At 45.3% G+C, this 20401-nt stretch overlaps 1 protein-coding gene across 4 annotated transcripts in view; it reads right to left on the reverse strand.

Moving 5' to 3' along the window:
• Positions 1-20401, reverse strand: part of EDRF1 (erythroid differentiation regulatory factor 1) — a 346290-nt gene that overhangs the window by 105669 nt on the left and 220220 nt on the right. For 2 of the 4 annotated variants that reach the window (XM_086922577.1, XM_086922575.1), the window contains 2 exons: positions 4573-4799; positions 994-1152 (listed from right to left, as the gene is read on the reverse strand). In XM_086922577.1, the coding sequence (XP_086778703.1) occupies positions 994-1152; positions 4573-4799 (386 nt within the window). Of the gene's footprint in view, positions 1-993; positions 1153-4572; positions 4803-20401 lie in introns of all 4 variants that reach the window. The other 2 variants (XM_086922576.1, XM_086922574.1) reach the window with 1 other exon arrangement.

A 20401-nucleotide genomic window follows, 5' to 3' on the forward strand; every position in this document is an offset into this window, starting at 1 on the left:
CTGTGGTGGAAAACTCCTGCCCTTGTTTTTTACATAACGACCTGGCACAAGCACTAAGCTATACATTGTCCCTGATCAACTAATGCAGAATGTCTGAGTACTTTATCTGTTACACCCACATATGAAGCCTTGAAGACCATTTGCCACTGTAACATCCTCACTTTTGCCAAGGAGAGGGGAATAAGGGGCAAGGGAAGATTTAAAGAAATTCTTCACCCTAGGTGATCAAAAGTACTTCCCCATCAACCTATAATCAGGCACGGATAAGTATATAACATTGGCAATTTTAAGATTTTGTTGCTTGTCGACAGATCTATCTTCACACTGATGGTATAGGCTCATTGACGCTTCCAGCACCATCCGTGGGAATGTTTTGAAGTTTTTGATAACAAATCTATCCTTCAACGCTGTATTGCCCATGAAGTGAGTACTAGCAGATGCCACAATAGGGTATATAGAGGATGGTGATGAAATGGTGTATTACTTTTGTTTGAGAGATTATGGATGAGGTTCCCTTGCACCTCTAACAATTAGGCTATAGTGTCAAGACATCAGTAAATACACTTCAGGACTACTCTGGAGACTCAGAGGACACCAAACCAAAACCAGCCACACACTTAAAGAGGGAATGACCTGAATTGGGCAATGGGGAAAGCTGGGTCATGACAACCCATCCTGTTATGAAGGCAACTCACAAGCTTGGAGGACACAGGTTTATGCCAGAGAGACAGAATTGTCTGTCCCCTCCTGGTTACGACATAAACAGTGACAAACTGCCTCCAGAAACTCGAGTCACTGCCAGCTGCCCTTCCTCAACTCTTCAGAGAACTCTGAACGTGAAGCAGAGAAGTATGTTATGAGACAAGAACTACCACAAACCTTAAGTATATGCTAGTTGTGTAACTGAGCGATCACCTGATTTGCAAGCCTTTCAAAAGAGTATGAAACTGTTTTATTAAACATGAATAATTCTCTATATTGAACAAATATTACCTGTTCTTGAGCCTTTCTGGACAGCGGAGCATAATCTTGAAGCAAAGTTGCAAGAGTGAAATACGTTGTGGAAAGTTCCCAATTCACAGAATCCCAAACAGCTGGATGTGTCTCTCTTTCCCCTAAAGACTTCAGTGCCTTTAGATAGTAATCAATTGCCTGCATGATGTAATTAATGAGAAATCAAGTTGAATATCATTTTATACAATATCAGGAATATGATCAAACATGTCCATGAGGACCTTGAAAATACACCTTCACCCCTACATGCATCATGTTTAAGGCATCACGATATGCACTAATGCCTCCGAAGGGACAGTTTTGGAAATTGTAATAGAGATGACAAACTCTAGTTTTAGTAAAAAGAGGAAAATAGTCCCCTCCCCCCTTGAGAACTGGTCATTGAGACAATGTAGACTCCAGGATGTTAAGGTTTTCACTACACTTTGTGACTGTTAGAAGCAGGAAAACAAACCACAACCCTAAAGGATAAAGCGAATACCTTTACTGCACACATCGATTTGAGGGTATTTGAAAGCCTCACTATAGCAACAACCTGGGGTTTAGCTCCTATATAGGGGGTGTTATCACATGCTGTTGATCTACCTTTACATTTTTTATTCTTATTAGGTTCTTAATTTTTTTAACACAATAACGTTATTGATTTTCTTTTTTATATCCAGTGCATCCATTAAGAAACATTTAAACATTCCATCTCTTTCGGTTCTGGTATTTACAGTATATGGGTGCATGTACCATGTAACTAGTAGTTGAACCGGTATGGTTATCATTGTATAAATCATATACATAGTACATTTCTGTAGTTGCACAAGCTGCAATGTTCATATTGGCATTTAACTGGTAACAACTGCCCTTACCCCCTCCCCCACGTTCTGACCCGTCTTATCCATGGTGTCACGTCCTAGGCTATCTTGTTCTAAGCACATAACCATCGTGAACATGCAACCTGACTAGATCTACTTTGAATTGGATCCTTTGGCGCTATGGCTAGTCAATGTGGATCTACTGTGCATTCGGATTGTTAGGTAAGGGATGAGGTCTATGGCTTTAAAGGCCTCTAAAATAACATTCCACTCCATTGAGATCTGGTTTTTATGCAGCCTTCGGGTCTCCTCGCGTCTTAAAGCTGCGCTTTCAGCTCCACCGCAGCGTACTACTTCACTGTGCCAAGTGTAGATTTCAGGGTTTTTTATTTATTTCCACCTCATGGTTATGGACTGCTTGGCTATAATGAGGGCAAGAACTAAAAACCAGAGTTGGACTTTCTGGTGGGTAGTGCGTTTGCGGAGGCCTAGCAGGCACTCCGCCATGGAGTCCGCAATGTGAAGGTGTGTGGCTGCCTCTATGTCCTGTCGTACCTCACCCCAGTACCCTCTGAGGCGCAAGCTGGACCATAGCATGTGGCTAAATCTGCTTCTTCCTACTTGCACCGAGGGCAACAATGCTGTGTGTTTAGGAACATCCGCTGCAGGAGTCGTGTCGTAAGGCAGGCCCGACGGAGAACCATGTACTGTATAAATTAAAATTTTGCATTGTGGGTCACTTTTTAGGGTGTTCTGAAAAGTCAGCCCACTCCTTGTCGGATACCTCCGGTACTATGTCGTTAGACCATTTAGCTCATAGGTCGGTGAGAGGTACTGTAGCGTGTGCCCGGGTGCCAACATAGAACCATTTAATAAGGTGGCGCCCCTCACTCATGTAGTATAATGACAAACCAATTTGTGTGTCGGGGTTCCTTCCTCTGAGGGGCCCAGTGTTTCTTCATATATTGTATCCCCAATAGCGGGATGTTATCAGCATATGGAAGGCAGCGAGACGTGTACTGCAGCGCTTTTTTCCAGCATAATAGCGCTGTCCGTAGTAAAGGCGGTGTATCTGGGGGAATTTTACTCTTTGGTAGTAGTAATGTGTGTAGGGTCCCCTGGCTGATATTTGCATAGTGTATCCTATCTCCTGCAGATTGCGGCCCGCTGTCCAGTAGGACAGCCATTGTAGTTGGCTCGCATAATAATATACTTTGAAATCTGGCACCCCCAAATACCCCTTTGCCTGTCCCTAGCTGCATTTTCTTTAGACTCCCCCTTTGTCGCCCAGTCCCCCAGATTAGGTCTAGGAGTATGGTGTCTAGAATTTGAAAGGTAGTAGGTGGAATTATTATTGGCTGATTGGTAAAGTAATATAAATGTCGGGGGAGGACCACCATTTTAGACACTGCTACACAGCCCATTGCCGATATAGGCAACGCAGTCCAGAAGGCTACCTTAGATCGTATCGCCCCGATCGCTCTAGTAAGATTACCTTCAAGCATGTCTGTGTGAGCTCTATAGATAATTATGCCTAGGTATTTAAAGGTATGCTGTGCCACCAGTAGGGTATATGGTCCAAAGCTGCTCGCGTCTGGGTGGGTATTATCTCGGAAAAAGAAAGCATTCGATTTGACCTCATTTATAGCTAGGCCCGATATGCGCTAGAACCTGGAGAAAATACTAGGCATTGGCTCCAAGAAACCGGTTAGGACCGTTAGGTCATGTGCATTTATAATGATGTCGTCCGCGTAGGATGATACCAGATGTGTAGGGGTGCCTAGCTGAATCCCAATTTGGTCCCCCTGCTGACGCAACCTGAGCGCCAATGGCTCTAGCGCTAGCACAAATAGTAGTGGAGACAGAGGGCACCCTTGCCTTGTACCCCGACATACTGGATACTTACGAGATATATGGCCTCCAGTGCGGACTGGACTTTGTATAGTAATCGCATCCATTGGAGATACTCAGAGGGTAAGGCAAATTTCTCCATGGGCTTAAACATGGATTTCCATGTAAGGGTATTAAATGCCTGCCTCAGGCCAAACGCGATGCATACAGCATTTACATAACTCTCGGGGGTAGTTGTCATAATGTGATGTAATCATCTAATGTTAAAGTATGTGCTGCGTGCTGCTATAAAACCACAGTGGTCCATGTGGAAACGCTTATTTAAATAGGGAGAAGACGGGTTGCCAATATTTTACTTATTATTGTATATTCTGTTGCCAGTAGTGATAGTGGGCGATATCCCGTTAAATCCGCCGTGTCCCTCTCCGGTTTGGGAAGGGAGACTACTAGTGCTTGCATGGTAGTAGGGGGGAGGTGGCCTATCTCTAGTGACCTGCTATACAATTGTGTGAACCATTCATTTAGCATTATTTGTTTAGAGAAGCTGAATATCCGGCAAATTAATTCAGCAACGTGAATTACGGGATTTAATTCACAGTTAAGCCTGTTTTCTGTCAAATAAGGGCACTGAAACGAATGGCAAGCAATCAGTATGAAGGCTTACTTATTTATACACACACACACACACCCACACACACACGCACACGCACACACACACACACACGTCAGACAAACTTAAAATGTGGATTTTTAGACTAATTTCATGATGAGTATAAAATAATAGAACACGATTGAGCACAAACAAAAATGTTCTATTTAATGATATTTTATGAAGCAAACTTTCAAGGGAATCAACCTTATGTCACAGCTTAGTTTTGTGTGAGCACAAGAACCTGGTTTTTACCTTATTGTAATACAAGGTCTCCTCAGGGGATAATTCTCCTCTGCTGCAGTCACCTCCAACGGCGCAATGCGCCTGCGCACAAATTCGCATCAGTCTTCCTGTGTTGCACAATAAAAGGGCTGAATTTGTAGAATCCCCAATAGCCTCGAAGTTATCAATGCCTTTTTCAAAGAATGAAAAGCTTTTCTTCCACAGTTCTTGCTCCGCTCCGGATACACTTTTATTCACTACTAGAGCATAAAGGGAACATGTTCTTTAAATGTCAATCTGCTATATTTAAAATGAATACACCTACTTATGCTTTACTGACCATATACAAGTGACCATAGAGGTTTAATGTGCCAAAAGGCATTCTGTAACCTACAATTTTTCATTTCCTATAACAGTACACTTAAAAGAAAACTTCCATTGCAAAAAAATAAAAAATCTCCTCCTACAATGCATTCTTTTTAGGTCTCGCCTGTCGATGCGCATGCGCATCGAGCAAGCGAGACTATGGGGGCTTATCCACTCTTTATCCACTGCAAGGAATCGTGGCGATTCCTTGCAGTGCCCTTGACTTTTAAGCTCAATGCGCATGCGCATTGAGCTTAAAAGCGCGTGCACGTCCGTCTTGTTTTACCCGCTCCGCCCCCTCCCCTTCCCGCCGTGTCGCATTTCTCATCCCCCCTCCCCTCTCCTCCGTCCGTCTTGTTTGTTTAATTTAACCCGCTCCGCCCCCTCCCCTTCCCGCCGTGTCGCATTTCTCCTCCCCCCTCCCCTCTCTTCCCTCCGTCTCGTTTGTTTAATTTAACCCGCTCCGCCCCCTCCCCTTCCCGCCGTGTCGCATTTCTCCTCCCCCCTCCCCTCTCTTCCCTCCGTCTCGTTTGTTTATTTTACCCGCTCCGCCCCCTCCCCTGCCCGCCGTGTCGCATTTTTTTTTAAATCCCCACTTCCCCCCTACCCCCCATCAATGCCAACACTGACGCCGTGCTAAAGCCCGCTCTCCCTCCATTTACTGGCCTTTAGCAGCCTGTGGCAGCAGAGGACATGTAAAAGCAAGGGCAAGTATAATAAAGCTTAACTTAGTATTGTAATGTTGTCCGTGTGATCTCTTACCCTGCATTCCAGTCACTACATCTAGCTTACCTTTTACTGCCACTAGTTCTTCTGCATGGATTGTATAGTCATACGGCGTATTGAGCTGGCAAACAGAGAAACCATGCCATGACATAGTATCATCTGATACAAAGAGCGCGTTAGGAGGTGGAATTTTGATGACAAAATACCATCACAGCTTTACTCTCGGTCTCTCCCCTCGGCCAATGTCACCATACTTGGGAAATGTATACTCTGAAATATCGTGTACTATAATGTTACGGTCTCACCCATCCCTCAACAAATAATAATTTTACCGTCGTCAGATGTACACAACACATTAAAGAACAGGGCGGGGTCAAGGTGTTATCAGAAATAGAGCGCCCTAGGGCAGAAAAGAACACCCTTTCAACCCAATGTCCGTAACCCTGCTCCAAATAGCATAGAGTATCCCTCCCGCCCCCCTCTCTTCCCTCCGTCTCGTTTGTTTAATTTAACCCGCTCCGCCCCCTCCCCTTCCCGCCGTGTCGCATTTCTCCTCCCCCCTCCCCTCTCTTCCCTCCGTCTCGTTTGTTTATTTTACCCGCTCCGCCCCCTCTCCTGCCCGCCGTGTCGCATTTTTTTTTAAATCCCCACTTCCCCCCTACCCCCCATCAATGCCAACACTGACGCAGTGCTAAAGCCCGCTCTCCCTCCATTTACTGGCCTTTAGCAGCCTGTGGCAGCAGAGGACATGTAAAAGCAAGGGCAAGTATAATAAAGCTTATCTTAGTATTGTAATGTTGTCCGTGTGATCTCTTACCCTGCATTCCAGTCACTACATCTAGCTTACCTTTTACTGCCACTAGTTCTTCTGCATGGATTGTATAGTCATACGGCGTATTGAGCTGCCAAACAGAGAAACCATGCCATGACATAGTATCATCTGATACAAAGAGCGCGTTAGGAGGTGGAATTTTGATGACAAAATACCATCACAGCTTTACTCTCGGTCTCTCCCCTCGGCCAATGTCACCATACTTGGGAAATGTATACTCTGAAATATCGTGTACTATAATGTTACGGTCTCACCCATCCCTCAACAAATAATAATTTTACCGTCGTCAGATGTACACAACACATTAAAGAACAGGGCGGGGTCAAGGTGTTATCAGAAATAGAGCGCCCTAGGGCAGAAAAGAACACCCTTTCAACCCAATGTCCGTAACCCTGCTCCAAATAGCATAGAGTATCCCTCCCGCCGATTGGTTCAGTCACCCGCCCGTCAAGTTTAGCTCTCCTCACCCGAAAGCCCCGCGGCCCACTACCCGGATCCGCTCGTACTTCTCCATTTCTAGGAACAAACTTCCATCGTCTCCTTGGTAACGCTTCCGGGCTAGAGATTGCCGTCATAGACACAAAAGACAGACTCACATGAACCATGGAGCGAGGTGCCGTGGTCAGAGAAGAGAGACTTTCTTTAGAGTAGCGATCGAATGGTGTTTTTATTTATTTATTTAATGCGACTTTTATAGCGCGAACATTACCCTCAACCCCTCACCCTCAACCCCTCACTCACCCTCACTCTCACTCATCCTCAACACCTCACTCACCTTCACTCACCCTCAACACCTCACCCTCAACACCTCACCCTCAACACCTCACCCTCAACCCCTCACCCTCACTCACCCTCACTCACCCTCAACCCCTCACCCTCACCCTCACCCTCACCCTCACTCACCCTCACTCACCCTCACTCACACTCACCCTCACACAGTGCAATAGTTCTCAGACCATTTCAGTTAGAGCTTTTAGAAATGTTTATGGCTTTTTTTATTTGTAATACTTTAGCATTGGCTACAGGAAACAAAAATGCTAAACATTTACAAAAAAAACCCATAAACAATTCTAAAAGCACTAACTCTAATGGTGCGAGACCTATTGCATTTCCAATGCTTGTTTTTCTTTACGTTCTATGGGAAAGTAAACTTACTGTAAAAGCCGCCTGCCAACAATGGCCACTACGTAAAACGCAAAAGGCTGTCTTGCTGTCCTTTACTGAGGCTTGGCTGTAATAGCACAATGCAGTCACTTTCTAGGATGCAGCCACTTGGGCCAGCTAGGCAATTACAGCGTCGGGAGGAATGTGGGGATAAACCTAAGAAGAACAATACTGGTCATCCAGCACCGCTTCAACAATTTGTAAATTACGTATTTTTCCTCTTTGGGCCTCAATCTCATTAACATTTTGTAAAAAAAAAAAAAGGAGGAGGTATTAAACAAGCATGTCATTTCTGACCATACCAGCAGAGAGTAGCTGGCACCCAGCCCAGGAGTTGGCAAATCTAGGATGGCATGAGAATATGGCTGGCCTTCCATTTAAACGTTATTAGCTGCTGACTGTAATTTTATATTTAAGTAAAAACAAAATCACACATTTACTCCCAAGCCTCTCTGCTATATCTAGACAATTGTGCAGTAGCTGTGAATGTTTTTCTTGAATTGGAGTCAAGAGTTGATCCGTTTTGCTAACGCTTTGTTTACAATAGGGTGAGTTTTTACATTCTTGTCAGGAGGCGTGGATTTTATTCTACTGTGTTCAGTGATATTGTTGTTTCATCAGCCACAACAGAGTTTCAGTGTCACAAGGGGCTAACTTTCCATTTAAAGACGGGCGGCACAGACAAGCATTCGGAATAATGAAACTTGTGTCAAAGAGTGTGAAGGTGAATTGGCTTCGCCCTTTAGTATACTGAAGGGTAATGTCAGACCCGGAGGAACACAGAATAGACAGGAGCTACAACTGTGGTGGTCAATGCTGTCCTAGGGTCAAGTCTTACCATAGCTTTGAAAACCAGGCCAATAATAGCTTATCAGCGCTTGACTCTCAGGGTAGCGAGAGCGGGCAGTCAAAAGCTTTTTAGGGAGGTAGTGTGGGGTGCAGAGGCTTAAATATTCCAATAACAGACACAATAAATTACAGTCCAGCCCAGCGCTTGTCTTTAAGTAAAAAGAAAGTATTTTAATATCACAGCAGAAAAGAATACCATACAATTAGAGGGGGCACAACTACACCCATAGCTTACCAACACAACACAACCTCTAATGTGCCCTTTTCCCCAATCTAAGTTGTCCCCAATGTCTTAGATTACCTCCCTGCAATTTGAGTCTACGCAAAATTAGGCACAAGTGATAGTTCACCAAGCAGTCGTTCCATCCATCAGTAACTTATACGTCTGTTTAAACAGCTCTTAAGCTCTAACAGTCTTGTAAGGACAGCTCCATCCTGCAGGATTATCTTTGTGTGGTGTTTGCCATACAATGTTTCAGTCTTTGGAGGCCTGGCCTCGCGTTATTTGCTCAATGAAGATTCAACATTGCGGACACTGGATTGTGCATGTGTAAGCTTACAACATCGATGTCTTCTTTGGCATCAGTCTACTGCGGCAGCCGTCTCACTCCTCAAGTTTGTGGACCACTGCAGGGATCAACATAGAAGACTATGGCATCAGTCTACCACGGCAGCGGTCTCACTCCTCGAGTTTGTGGACCACTGCAGGGATCAACATAGAAGACTGTGGCATCAGTCTACCACGGCAGCGGTCTCACTCCTCGAGTTTGTGGACCACTGCAGGGATCAACATAGAAGACTGTGGCATCAGTCTACGGCGGCAGCGGTCTCACTCCTTGAGTTTGTGGACCACTGCAGGGATCAACATAGAAGACTGTGGCATCAGTCTACGGCGGCAGCGGTCTCACTCCTCGAGTTTGTGGACCACTGCAAGGATCAACATAGAGATTGTCGAGTGCTGGTCTTCAGCAGCTGTGGCCTCTGGGTCATGGCAGATCTCCCATTTCAGTGGGGACAACTACTCAGAGGTTACATCATATAAAGGTAGCGGCAGCACCAGTTCTGCGGTACACTGCAGGGGTGCCTAATATAACTTTGTTGTTTGTCCCAAAGTTTATTTACACTGTTCAAAACTAGAACTATGCTGTATTAGACAAACCACCCCCATCATGACTGTCAGGTCAGTCTCGGCTCCCCCTGATTCCAGTCTGATTCTTCCGACTTCTTCTCAGATTAGGATAGCGGCTGTGCTGCTTCCCTTGGACCGTCTTCTTTTCCTGCAGAGCAAGGAACTCTCCTTTCCTCTTCAAGAAGACAAACACACTTCTAAGAGCTAGGCAGATCCACAGCTTCTCGCAGCAAGTTGTGCAGACTTCAGGTGATGTCCTGTAAACTCAGGGAGACTGTCTGTCATGCATACACCAGCCCTGGTATCACAGCAGCTCTTTGAGTACTCTGCAGCACAGTCCCTTCTTTGGACTAGAAGATTTTGGAAATGGAACAAAGTGGATAGGTGCGGGGTCCCACTTTCGTAGTATTATTGCAGAAAGTGGATTGGATCCAATGTCTAAGGTTCTGGAACTGATTTGGGGTGGCTCCCTCTCAAATGTAATCTCTTTTCTGGCTGCAGTGCATACACAGCTTTCTTGCTAGGTGATGCCTCTCACGGCCGGTAGTGAAGATGCTGGCGCGAAGAAAGCACGTCCACAACACGGGCACAATAAAGAGTGAAGAGTCTGAACCTGGCTGTCATTAGCCTTCCCGAACTAGCAATCAGAGACGGACAGGCCCTGCCTGGACATTTACCCCACCTTTAACAACAGAATCTGCAGACCCACCCCTCCTGACCCATCCATTTAATGGCAGTGTTCAGAAAAATCTAATCAGCAATTCCTTGCTCTAATAATTTCTGGGGGGTGCCCTGCCTCCATTCTCTCTCACACTTCAGTGTCTTGGTCTTCACCCTCCTACCACAGGAATCCAACCAATACACTACCACAACCTCGAGAAGATCTAGCCTCGATCTCATGCCATCAAGGGGCATCTAAAATGTATCTCAATGGTTCTAGCCAACATGCTCATATCACACACACATTTTCACAGTGGGCTACATACGCACAATGTCCTCACACACTTAACATGCATGCTGTTAGTGCAAGGTACTGGATGCTACACTGAAAGGGACAACACTTCTCTGTCACAAGAAAAAGGTCTGTTCATGAGTATTAATTCAACAAATATTGGTACACTATCACCATCATTTCAAGTCAACATCCCAGGTCATGGGCAGTAGTCTCATAGGACTAAAGCAGGAATCCCTCTAGGTCACAGAACTAATTATGGACCTTGGCTTCCCAGGGACAGGCGTAAGCCTCAGTGCATACACACAATTAGCATGTTAGTGGGATGGGTCGAAGTCAGGATACCAGTTGCAGATGCAGTTGGGTCACACAGGGCAAAGGAGCATGCTGGTATACCAAACAGGTAACATTCTTGTTCCAAACAACGAAATTAAAAGATTGGAAAGACCAGTACTTAAGATTTATTTGCATTTCCTTAGCGGTCAGATTCAGGGCTAATGATGAGATCGGGGAGTCCCCTTTAGTGATAGTGAGCATAAGGCCTCCTTTTTTGCCGATGACATCCTTCTTTCGCTTACGGGTCCGGTGAATTCGCTGCAGGCGATACAGGGAGAATTACGTCGCTTTGAGCAGGTGGCGGGGTTTAAGATAAATTTCCGCGAAATCCTCCATACTTAATCTCACTCTTCCTCCCGCTAAGGTGCTCCGCCTAAAAACCCAGACGTCTTTCCAATGGGCAAAACGTTCCTTACTCTATTTGGGAGTGCAACTCATGGCTAAACTGGGTGAACTGTACAAAGGGAATTACCCTCCGCAGCTGACTCAACTCTAGCAGGTTCTCAAACGGTGGTCGCCTCTCTACATTTTCTGGCTGGGGAGAATTAATACAATCAAAATGACGGTTTTACCTAAGTTTTTATACTTATTCCAAGCGGTGCCTATCGAGTTGGAGCATACTTTACTGCCAAGCCTTCGCACCCTAATCACTAAATTTATTTGGCAGGGGGGGGGGAAGGGCGCGACTGCCCTATCATGTCCTTAGACGGCCATGGGATAAGGGCGGCTTGGCCCTACCTGACTTTACTTTATATAACCAGGCTGCTCAACTTCGGGTGACAGCAGAATGGTCGGCAAGGGAATCAGACTAGCACTGGCTTCACATGGATTGATCCGTGGTGGGATGTTACATATGTGATGTCCTTTGGAAGCATAGGAGAGATCACCCTCTCAATGCGTATATTCGCACCCCCACTCGCACGAGTGAACATTTGGGACACAGTTACACATAGGGAGGGTTGGACTTTATTTCCTTCCCCTTATACGCCCATCCATTTCAATCCGGTTTTTCCCCCGGCGCTACATGAGGGGCCCTTTGATTGTTGGAGGAAGGGGGACTGCCTCAAAATATCTGATATGTTCCACAATGGGGTGGCTCTGACGTTTGAGGAATGCAAAAGGGAATTTGCGATCCCGCAGAGAGAACATTACCACTATCTCCAGCTTAAACATTGGGTCTTGATGCCTCACATTAGAGAGGCGGCCACTAGGGATCTTTCGGAAATGGAGAAATTTGTGGTTCATAGGGCAGGCTTTATGAAAGGCGCTATCTCGGATCTCTATGTCATGCTGCTTCGCACTCTGCATTCCCCACGGGTTCGATATATAACTTTTTGGGAGCAAGTTTTGGGGAGAGATATTTCAGAGGTGGAATGGGCTCACATCTGGAGGGATATTACCAAACACAACCAGTCCATGGCTCTTCGAGAAGCTCACTACAAAACACTGCATGATTGGTACCTTTACCCCACAAAGCTATGCCGCATTCTCCCCGATACCTCGGATCTTTGTTGGCGGGGATGTGGGCTTCAGGGGGACTACAGGCATATTTGGCGGGATTGCCCTAAATAGCGGCCCTTCTGGGATGAGATCTTATCTCATATCAAAGACATATTGGGGTATCGCATTCCAGCCTCAATAGACTTTGCTCTCCTTGGAGTTAGAGACCCGGTCTTAGAACATCAAAGCAACGCTGACAAGGCGATTATGTGGACATGTTTGGGGGCGGCCAACCTTACTATTGCAGCTGCTTGGAAGAAGGTGGATACTCCGGCGACATCACTCTGGCATGCACGACTATGGAGGATACTTTGCATGGAACGTCTTGCTGACATTTTTCGGGACAATTACAAGGATTTTGAGCTGAGCTGGGGTCTATTGGTGGCCTTTTTGTCTCAAGGTCTTCCCTCAGCAGTTTGTCCTCAGTCTGTGCGGGCCATGCACCTCTTCCAAATGTAGGTTCCCCATTGGACATTCTACAACACTGTGGCTCCTATTGATATACTTTGGGTCTGCCTTTACTTCTCCACTAGTTAATATGCTGGATCACAATTTGCCTCGTTTGTATGCTTTTTATTTTTCTTTCCTCATTTTAGTTTATTCACCACCGGAAGGGGGGCAATGGGGGGTTGTTTTTTTTTTCTCTCAGGGGGGGGGAGTGTTTGGAGGTCGGGTATTTGGTCTGCTGCACTTCCTTGTGAGATATTTTCCTTAAATTGGCATCTCTCATTTTGAGCAAGGGGGGGTAGTGGGAATCGGGATCATGTGAAGCTGTACCCTTCATAGCTGAATGTGTTGCAATCCCGGAGCCTGTGAGCCCTCGGGTGGCTCTGACGTTATTAACCTATTTGTTATGCGCGGTTTGATGCTCAATAAAAATAATTTTTGACAAAAAGAAAAAAAAAAGATTTGTATTTATTTATTTATTTATTTTAAGAGGTTTTATATAGTGCTAGCTAGACCCGAAGGTATCGGAGCACTTGACAGCATATAGGGAAAAAAATCACATAAAAGAGACAAAAATAAACATAAGTGTTCAAAAGTTCCAGTTTGATGTGCGTCCGAGGTGCGCATTGAGGTAGAAAGGTTCCGAGGTAGTCTCGATGCGTGGACAAAGTCTTGGGCTAAGTCTTCCTCCAAGAGTTGAAGGACGAGGAGGGGGATTAGGGACGGGGATGAGGTAGGGAGTGGTGGAGCCTTGCCTGGTGGTTGCAGAGCGCAGGCTTGCGTGTTTCAGATTTCAGATCGGGAAGGCACGGTTGAGGTATAGGTCTTTTAGGAGTCTTTTTAATTTTATGAAGGGGGGAATAGTCCTGATATTTACCGGGATTGTGTTCCCAGATTTTGGGTGCGTTTCCTGCGAAGAAACGTGCCACAGTTTTTTGCTTGCGTGTTTTCAAAGGAATTAGTAAGAGGGTGTTGGAGCTCCTGAGGTTTCTTGACTGGCCGGCTTTCTTGAGCTTGGAGGCCAGGTATTCTGGTTTCCCTGTGTGCAGGGCTTTGTGTGTAAGGCAGGCAGTTCTACAGCTGGCACGCATTTCCACAGGGAGCCATTTTAGTTCTCTGAGTGTGGAAGACAAGTGGTCGTATTTTTTGACTCCTGTGACAATTCTGGCAGCAGCATTGAGAGTTGTTTTGAGTAGCGCTAAGTGGGATAGAGCTGTACCGGAGAGAACTGCGTTCCCATAGTCCAGTCTAGATAACACCAGTGATTGGGTGGCTTGTTTGAGGTCCATGGGCGGGATGAAGGGTTTAATGTTGTTGAGAAGCTTCAGATTGAGGAAGGCACTCTTCGTGGAAGTCTTAATGTGTTTGGTCATGGTTAGTTTTTGGTCGAGGGTGATTCCTAGTGATTTTACCGAGTTAGTGAGGGTGAGATTACAGCTGAGAGCATCGATTGCTTTCAGGCACTCTGCGATTTGCGGGTTTTCATTTTTGTTGGAGATGAGGAGGATTTCTGTTTTTTCTTGATTGAATTTACGGTGGTTTGTTGATAGCCATTGTTGAACTTCTTTAAGAGTGTTGTTGAGTCTTAGAATGTCGTTAATGGAGGAAGTTTCCAGGTAGATCTGGGGGTCGTCTGCATAAAGGTGGAAGGGGATGTTGTCTTTTTTCACAACGGTGGTGAGGGGTTACATGTATATGTTGAATAGTTGAGGCGAGAGTACTTGAACCTTGGGGGACACCTCTTTTGACGGGGAGTAGGTGGGACGTAAAAGATTTCATTTTTATCCTTTGGGAGGGAGTGTGAAAGAAGGAGGAGAACCATTGAAGGACCACCTCGTCTGCACCTACTCGGTCTTTTGAGAGCCTTGATGAGTAGATTGTGATCCACCGTGTCAAAGGATGCCGAAAGGTCTAGGAGGATGAGTAGGCAGCCTTGGTCAGTGTCAAGGGACTTGAGGATGTCATCGACGATGTTAAGGATTGCAGTTTCAGTGCTACAGCCTTTTCCGAAGCCTGATTGGTGGTGGTCTAGCAGGTTGATATTGTCAATGTGCTGATTCAGTTGATGGAGAACGCATTTTTCGAGGATTTTGGCTAGGAAGAGGAGATTGGAAACCGGTCTGAAGTTGTTCTGGTCGTAGGTGTCTAGGCCTAGGTTTTTGAGTAGTGGTGTGACTTGGCCGAATATTGTAGCTTCCTATTTGTAATTGTTAGCTAATCCTAGGGGTCATCACTGTTCTTGTCATCCTCATCCAAAAGAATTTGAGGGTCTGTAAGACCTTTTCATGATGTCCTGGAGTAGCCAGGGGTTATACAGCAGTATCCGTTATGGACACTGTCCTTCCCAACTGATGCCACAACACTAGGATCAGAGAGGTGGCCCTGAGCAACAGGGACATTCCAGGCAGGTGTAGCTACCATGGACAAAGAAAAGTATGTATAGTTACCATCATCTTTTGCAGTCATGCACAAGATGCCCCAAAACATATCCACCGTTCATATAATTCAGGGCAGCAGCATAACACGTACACTTAAGGTTGTCCGAACGCACCTTTAACACAGAGACCAGTAGGCAATCTCCCTTCAGAGATGCACAATAAAAGTCTGTACCTCTAGTCTATGATTTTACTAGTCATCACTATTGTGCTTGTTTTCATAGTAACCACTATTAATACTGTATGCACTAGGATCGGTTTTAATTTTAATAAATCCTAAAAATATATTCTATTTTGTCCAGAGCTCTTGTGTGTGTGTCTATCCATGATGAAAGAGGGTTTGAGGTCCACTAGCTATTCCTGTGAGTCTCAAAGCACTCATTACTTAATATGCACCTGGCTGTTGTGCACCCGGTTCTCGGTCTCATGTTGGAATATTGACTGAGGGCCTGATTCCTAGTTCAGCGGTCCATGGGACCGCCAAACTCGTGTTGGTTGTGGGGGGGGGGGGGGGGGGGGATCATGGACTGCCAGACTATCGGTCCACCGGCCGTACTACGAGTATGGCGGTTGGACAACCACTGGACTGCTGCTACTACCAGAATCCTTAATCCCGTGCTGGTGGCGCACCGGTAGCAGTATGAGGAAGAGTAATATGCTGGCGGTGCCGCAAAGTCAAGACGGAGCATATTACGAGTTTCCTTACAGCCCTCCTTTTCATGGCGGTGAGCCCACCATGCAAAGGTTGCGGTGAGGAAACAAAGGGGGCCCTACAGGGTTCCATGTTGTTCATGTGCATGGGGGTGCATGCAAGGGGACACATGTTGTGCCCCTCTATATTTATGCACTCCCTGATCTTGTACGGGCTGAAATACACAACATTGTGCATTTCAGTTTGTGCAAGAAGGGCTCCGGCGGTCCCACAGCAGTGCGTTTTGAAGGCTCTCCTATGAGCCTTTGAAAAGGCACTGCTGTGGGACCACCACCGCAGGACTAAAATTTGTAATCAGGCAGGTGGGCTGACTACAGGTTTAGCGGTCTTGGCGCAGGACGTTGGCGTGGTGACCTGCTTCAAGACCGCAAAACTCATAATCAGGTCCTTAGTTTTTCATGCCAGAGGGTGTGGAAAACCCTCTTTTGGGCAAATTCCATGAAACGTATCAACAAGCAGTGATAGAAGACATCCTCTTGTAATGAGGTGCAGATGGTGGATTCACAATTAACAGCATGCTGATATTTTAAACCCAGAATAAGGGATATTATTGCCATATATCACTATTTGATGCATCAGAAAGCAGTTTGGCAGGCTTTCATTCTCATCTGGGAATTGCGAAACCGTGCTTTAGATTGTACTGTCTTATTATGAAGTACTATGTGGCTTCCAGTAGCCCATTTTAACTAGTACATTTACCTCAGAGGTTTTTGATACCATATCACTATATTTTCTACTCTATTAGACTCGACTAGGATCTCATTGATTCTAATAAACTACTTGAAACCATAGTTAACCTCTCTGGGACTGCAGGATGAAAATATGGAAATAAGTGTGTTGTAAGTCTAACCCCTTCCTCCAACACCCGGATCCAGGGCAGATAGAACTTGGGCCAGTGCAAGAATCTTGAGTGTGCTCTTTTTGAGGAAGAAGTTCAGAGGGTAAACATCTAATATCAGACAAAGTCCTCCATCCTTCTTATGCACCAGAGTAACAGGAGTCGCAACCAGTCCAGATTTCTGATGCCGGACCTCTCTCTGTGGTCATGGAGGACTGGATAGTGTGTACCCTGAGGGCCTGGATACGGACTAATGGATCCCTGAATACTACCTCAAAGGAGTTAGGGAGCCAGTTGTTATGGAGACAGGTTTTGGTGCTGCCTCTGTTAGATGTGCTCTTGGGCCTAGTCTACGAAGAGACGGGTGCAACTGAATGGCATGTCCATGAGTGATGTTTGGACTTCGCTGGATAAGCCCATGGATCTGATCCATCCTCAGCCCCTGTGCTTCACGCTAGTATCAACTACCTAAACCCAAACAGTGGTTAATATCCAGTGTCAACCTAATCATGTACTTTTTCGCATCTTGGCCATCTTGTATGATTTACTGCATACTCGAAGGTCATCAGAGACTGTGGGCCAAGATGAAACTCACCATTTCGTGCAACATGTGCGAGTAACACCCCAGGGGGTTAACAGATCTGAGGGAGAGGCTGGAGGCTGAGAACATTCCTTTCCCAAAGACCACCATGCATTTAGACTCTCTTTCTGGAAGAGTAGTCTGGAAAGAATTTGGGCTCAACCTACTTGTTGAAGCTTGTACCATGAGACTCCCTCCCCTCCACCCCAGAGGTGGCCTATGTTTCCTAACAATCTGGCTATTTACGGGAGGCAAGATCCTGGTGCTCTCTAGGGCTGTCTGAGGGATTTGATAAAGGAGAGAGCAGCTCTGAGGAAGCCGGCCCTGGCTGGAGACCCTCTGTGGGCAAATTTGTTTTGTCCTCCACTGAAGGCAGCTAGAGTTCAAGAACTACTGCCACCTCCCAATCATCACTGCAGAGGAGGCCTATTCCAACATGGCGGGGTGCTGAGTTGAGGCCAGTGTCAGGGCATGTTCTACTGGGTCTGAAAAATATTGAGGTAACGGAAGCATGCTTTCAGAGTGTGACTGGAGTTGTGAAGGAGGTGGGCACGACCTCAGCAGAGGTCATTGTGAATTCATACCAGAGGGATCCAAAAGGGTAGCAAAAATCCATAACATGGCATCTTTAAAGTTTGGATCGGTTGCGATGTCGCCGACAGCCCTCGGAATTCAGGCTGAATTGGGTCAAGTTAAGGCATTGGCTCAATTCTGTAAGAACGGGACCGAGATCAAGGGGTAACCCAACATTTGCTTGACTTCTCAAGATGAGAGTGAAAAGAAGGAGGAGAGCAACGCTTTAACTGTTTATGCTTCTTTTTGGACTTTAACTTACCTGATGACGTGAAGCTGAACCACAAGCTTTCTCAGGAACGGCTTTGAGAGTGGGAATGTGTTCACAACTTCGAACGAAATTGGGCCTATTACGCTTTTCTGCAATGTTTCACGACTTACAGTTTGACCTCTTTATCTCAGATGGCCTTTAGTTTCATCTAAGCACAATCCTCACACGATTTTGAATCTTGCGAGGAGCCCAGAGACAGACCTCATGGCAGTCCATCATCGATATATGTTCATGGCAATCCTTGCAGGGATTAAATCATTTTGTTTTGGAGAGACATACCTTGCACATAAGAAAATCTTAGTAGAAAAGGTTTTCTGTCAGTGACAGAAAGGATGGAGCAAACTCTGGGAGAGGCGCAGAATGGAAGGAACTTACATTAACACACAGAGGTGGAGTTTATTTGTGGTCCTGACATCACCTCCAGGGCGGGGCGAACCAGAAGCAGATCTGCATGACACCACCGACCAGCACACAAGGGAACTGCTGAGAAAAATCTCCTGATACCGTTTGCCACCTGTGAGTATTCACAAGGTGAAGAATCTGTGGTTAGGAATAGCCATCAGAAACAGCGCTTATCAGTTTTCTTTTGCCCATCACAACAAAAGAGGCAATCAAGACTAGACCAGACCAGGACTAAGCAGAGGTGGCTTTTCTCAAAATGAAAGAGGACAGGTGTCAGAAACTGGAGAATTAGTTTCAGAAGCTTACAATCAAATCATTTACCCAAATGAGGGAAAGGATAGTTTTTAATTTTTTCTTAATCAGACACTATACATCTAGAAGTAAAGATATAAGTTGAAAAGTTCCTCCAGGAACAGTTGAATTTTACACATGCATACAGACACACATAGCACACACATACACTTAACTTAGCTAAGGAGCTCGGAAAGGTTGTAAGACACCATGGCTTAGGGAAAGAGCTGCGGCGACCTGCAAACACAGATCAAAGGGGTATTATTATTTAGGAGAGTAATGCTGCAATACATGCACATGGCTTCAAAATAACTTGTCAAGTGCCATACAGATAGCACAAATTCCCAACTAAAGCTCACAAACGGTGATGAAAGGCACTTGTATCAGAGAAATGTCCATTGCTATTATGCATTCGTCATGCATATGGTGTGTAGCCTTCTCAGAATAAAATATTAATATCAATCAAAGGAAGCACGTGTGGTGACCCTCACTAGATTCCCAGAGGTGATACTACTACATTGCCATTCAGAAATGGAACATCCCTTTTGTAAAACCTAGGGAGAATATTTCCCACACATTGGTTATAGTGAAGTAAGCAATCATGATTTTGAAGATTGTATCACTGGCAGCAACTACTGAAATGAAGCTACAAATAAAATAGTGGTCACTGGGAATCGAAACATTGACTTAGACTACAAAGGATAAAGAGAAGCTCTTTAGGAAATCATGGAAGTCAGTAATTGTATACACTGCTTAGGACTTTAGCAACCTTAGATGTACAAAGTGTCTGAGAATGCTTAGCTTACTAGAGGAGTTAAAGGGTGAAATGATTCTGGATTACGGAGTCTTGAAGATTTAAGGACTGGACCTCATGGAGATTTGTAACGTGCTCATAAGAGAATAAGATTCAAGAGTAAAGTGGGATGAGAAGAATTGTGAAGAGAAGTCATAAGAAGGAGTTAAGAGTGGGGACTGGTTACAAGGATCTGTTATTGAAGCTGCTTATACCCAGAGTATACGAACAGTAAAGGTGGCGCGGTCTGCCATAACTGTTGGAATATTTAAAATTGCATAAAATTATTGAAAACTACAAGTTTATAGAACCAAAGTTACGCTTTATGGTGCCGAACATTTGGGCCATACTAATGGAGAACCTTCTATTACATGTAAGACTATTTTTTAAGTCCTCTTACACACCTTTCAACTACAACTCCAATGATGTTTGAGATCTGAGGTGGGAATGAGAACTAGTAACTATAAAATTGTCGCAAGCTAATCATACAGATAAACATCTGGAGGAAGCACACCTCAGTGGTTTTTAAAGATACTCTGGTAGATTATTTCACAGACGTAAAGCCCCGAAGTCTGACTCCATCTTATGTAGGCTTGACTCCATCTTAGTTCATAGAGACTGCCATCTTTCCTAACCTACAAAATGGAAACCGTCATATTCCCT

Source organism: Lissotriton vulgaris, chromosome 5, assembly GCF_964263255.1.
Source record: "Lissotriton vulgaris chromosome 5, aLisVul1.2, whole genome shotgun sequence".
NCBI classification, from domain to species: Eukaryota; Metazoa; Chordata; class Amphibia; order Caudata; family Salamandridae; genus Lissotriton; species Lissotriton vulgaris.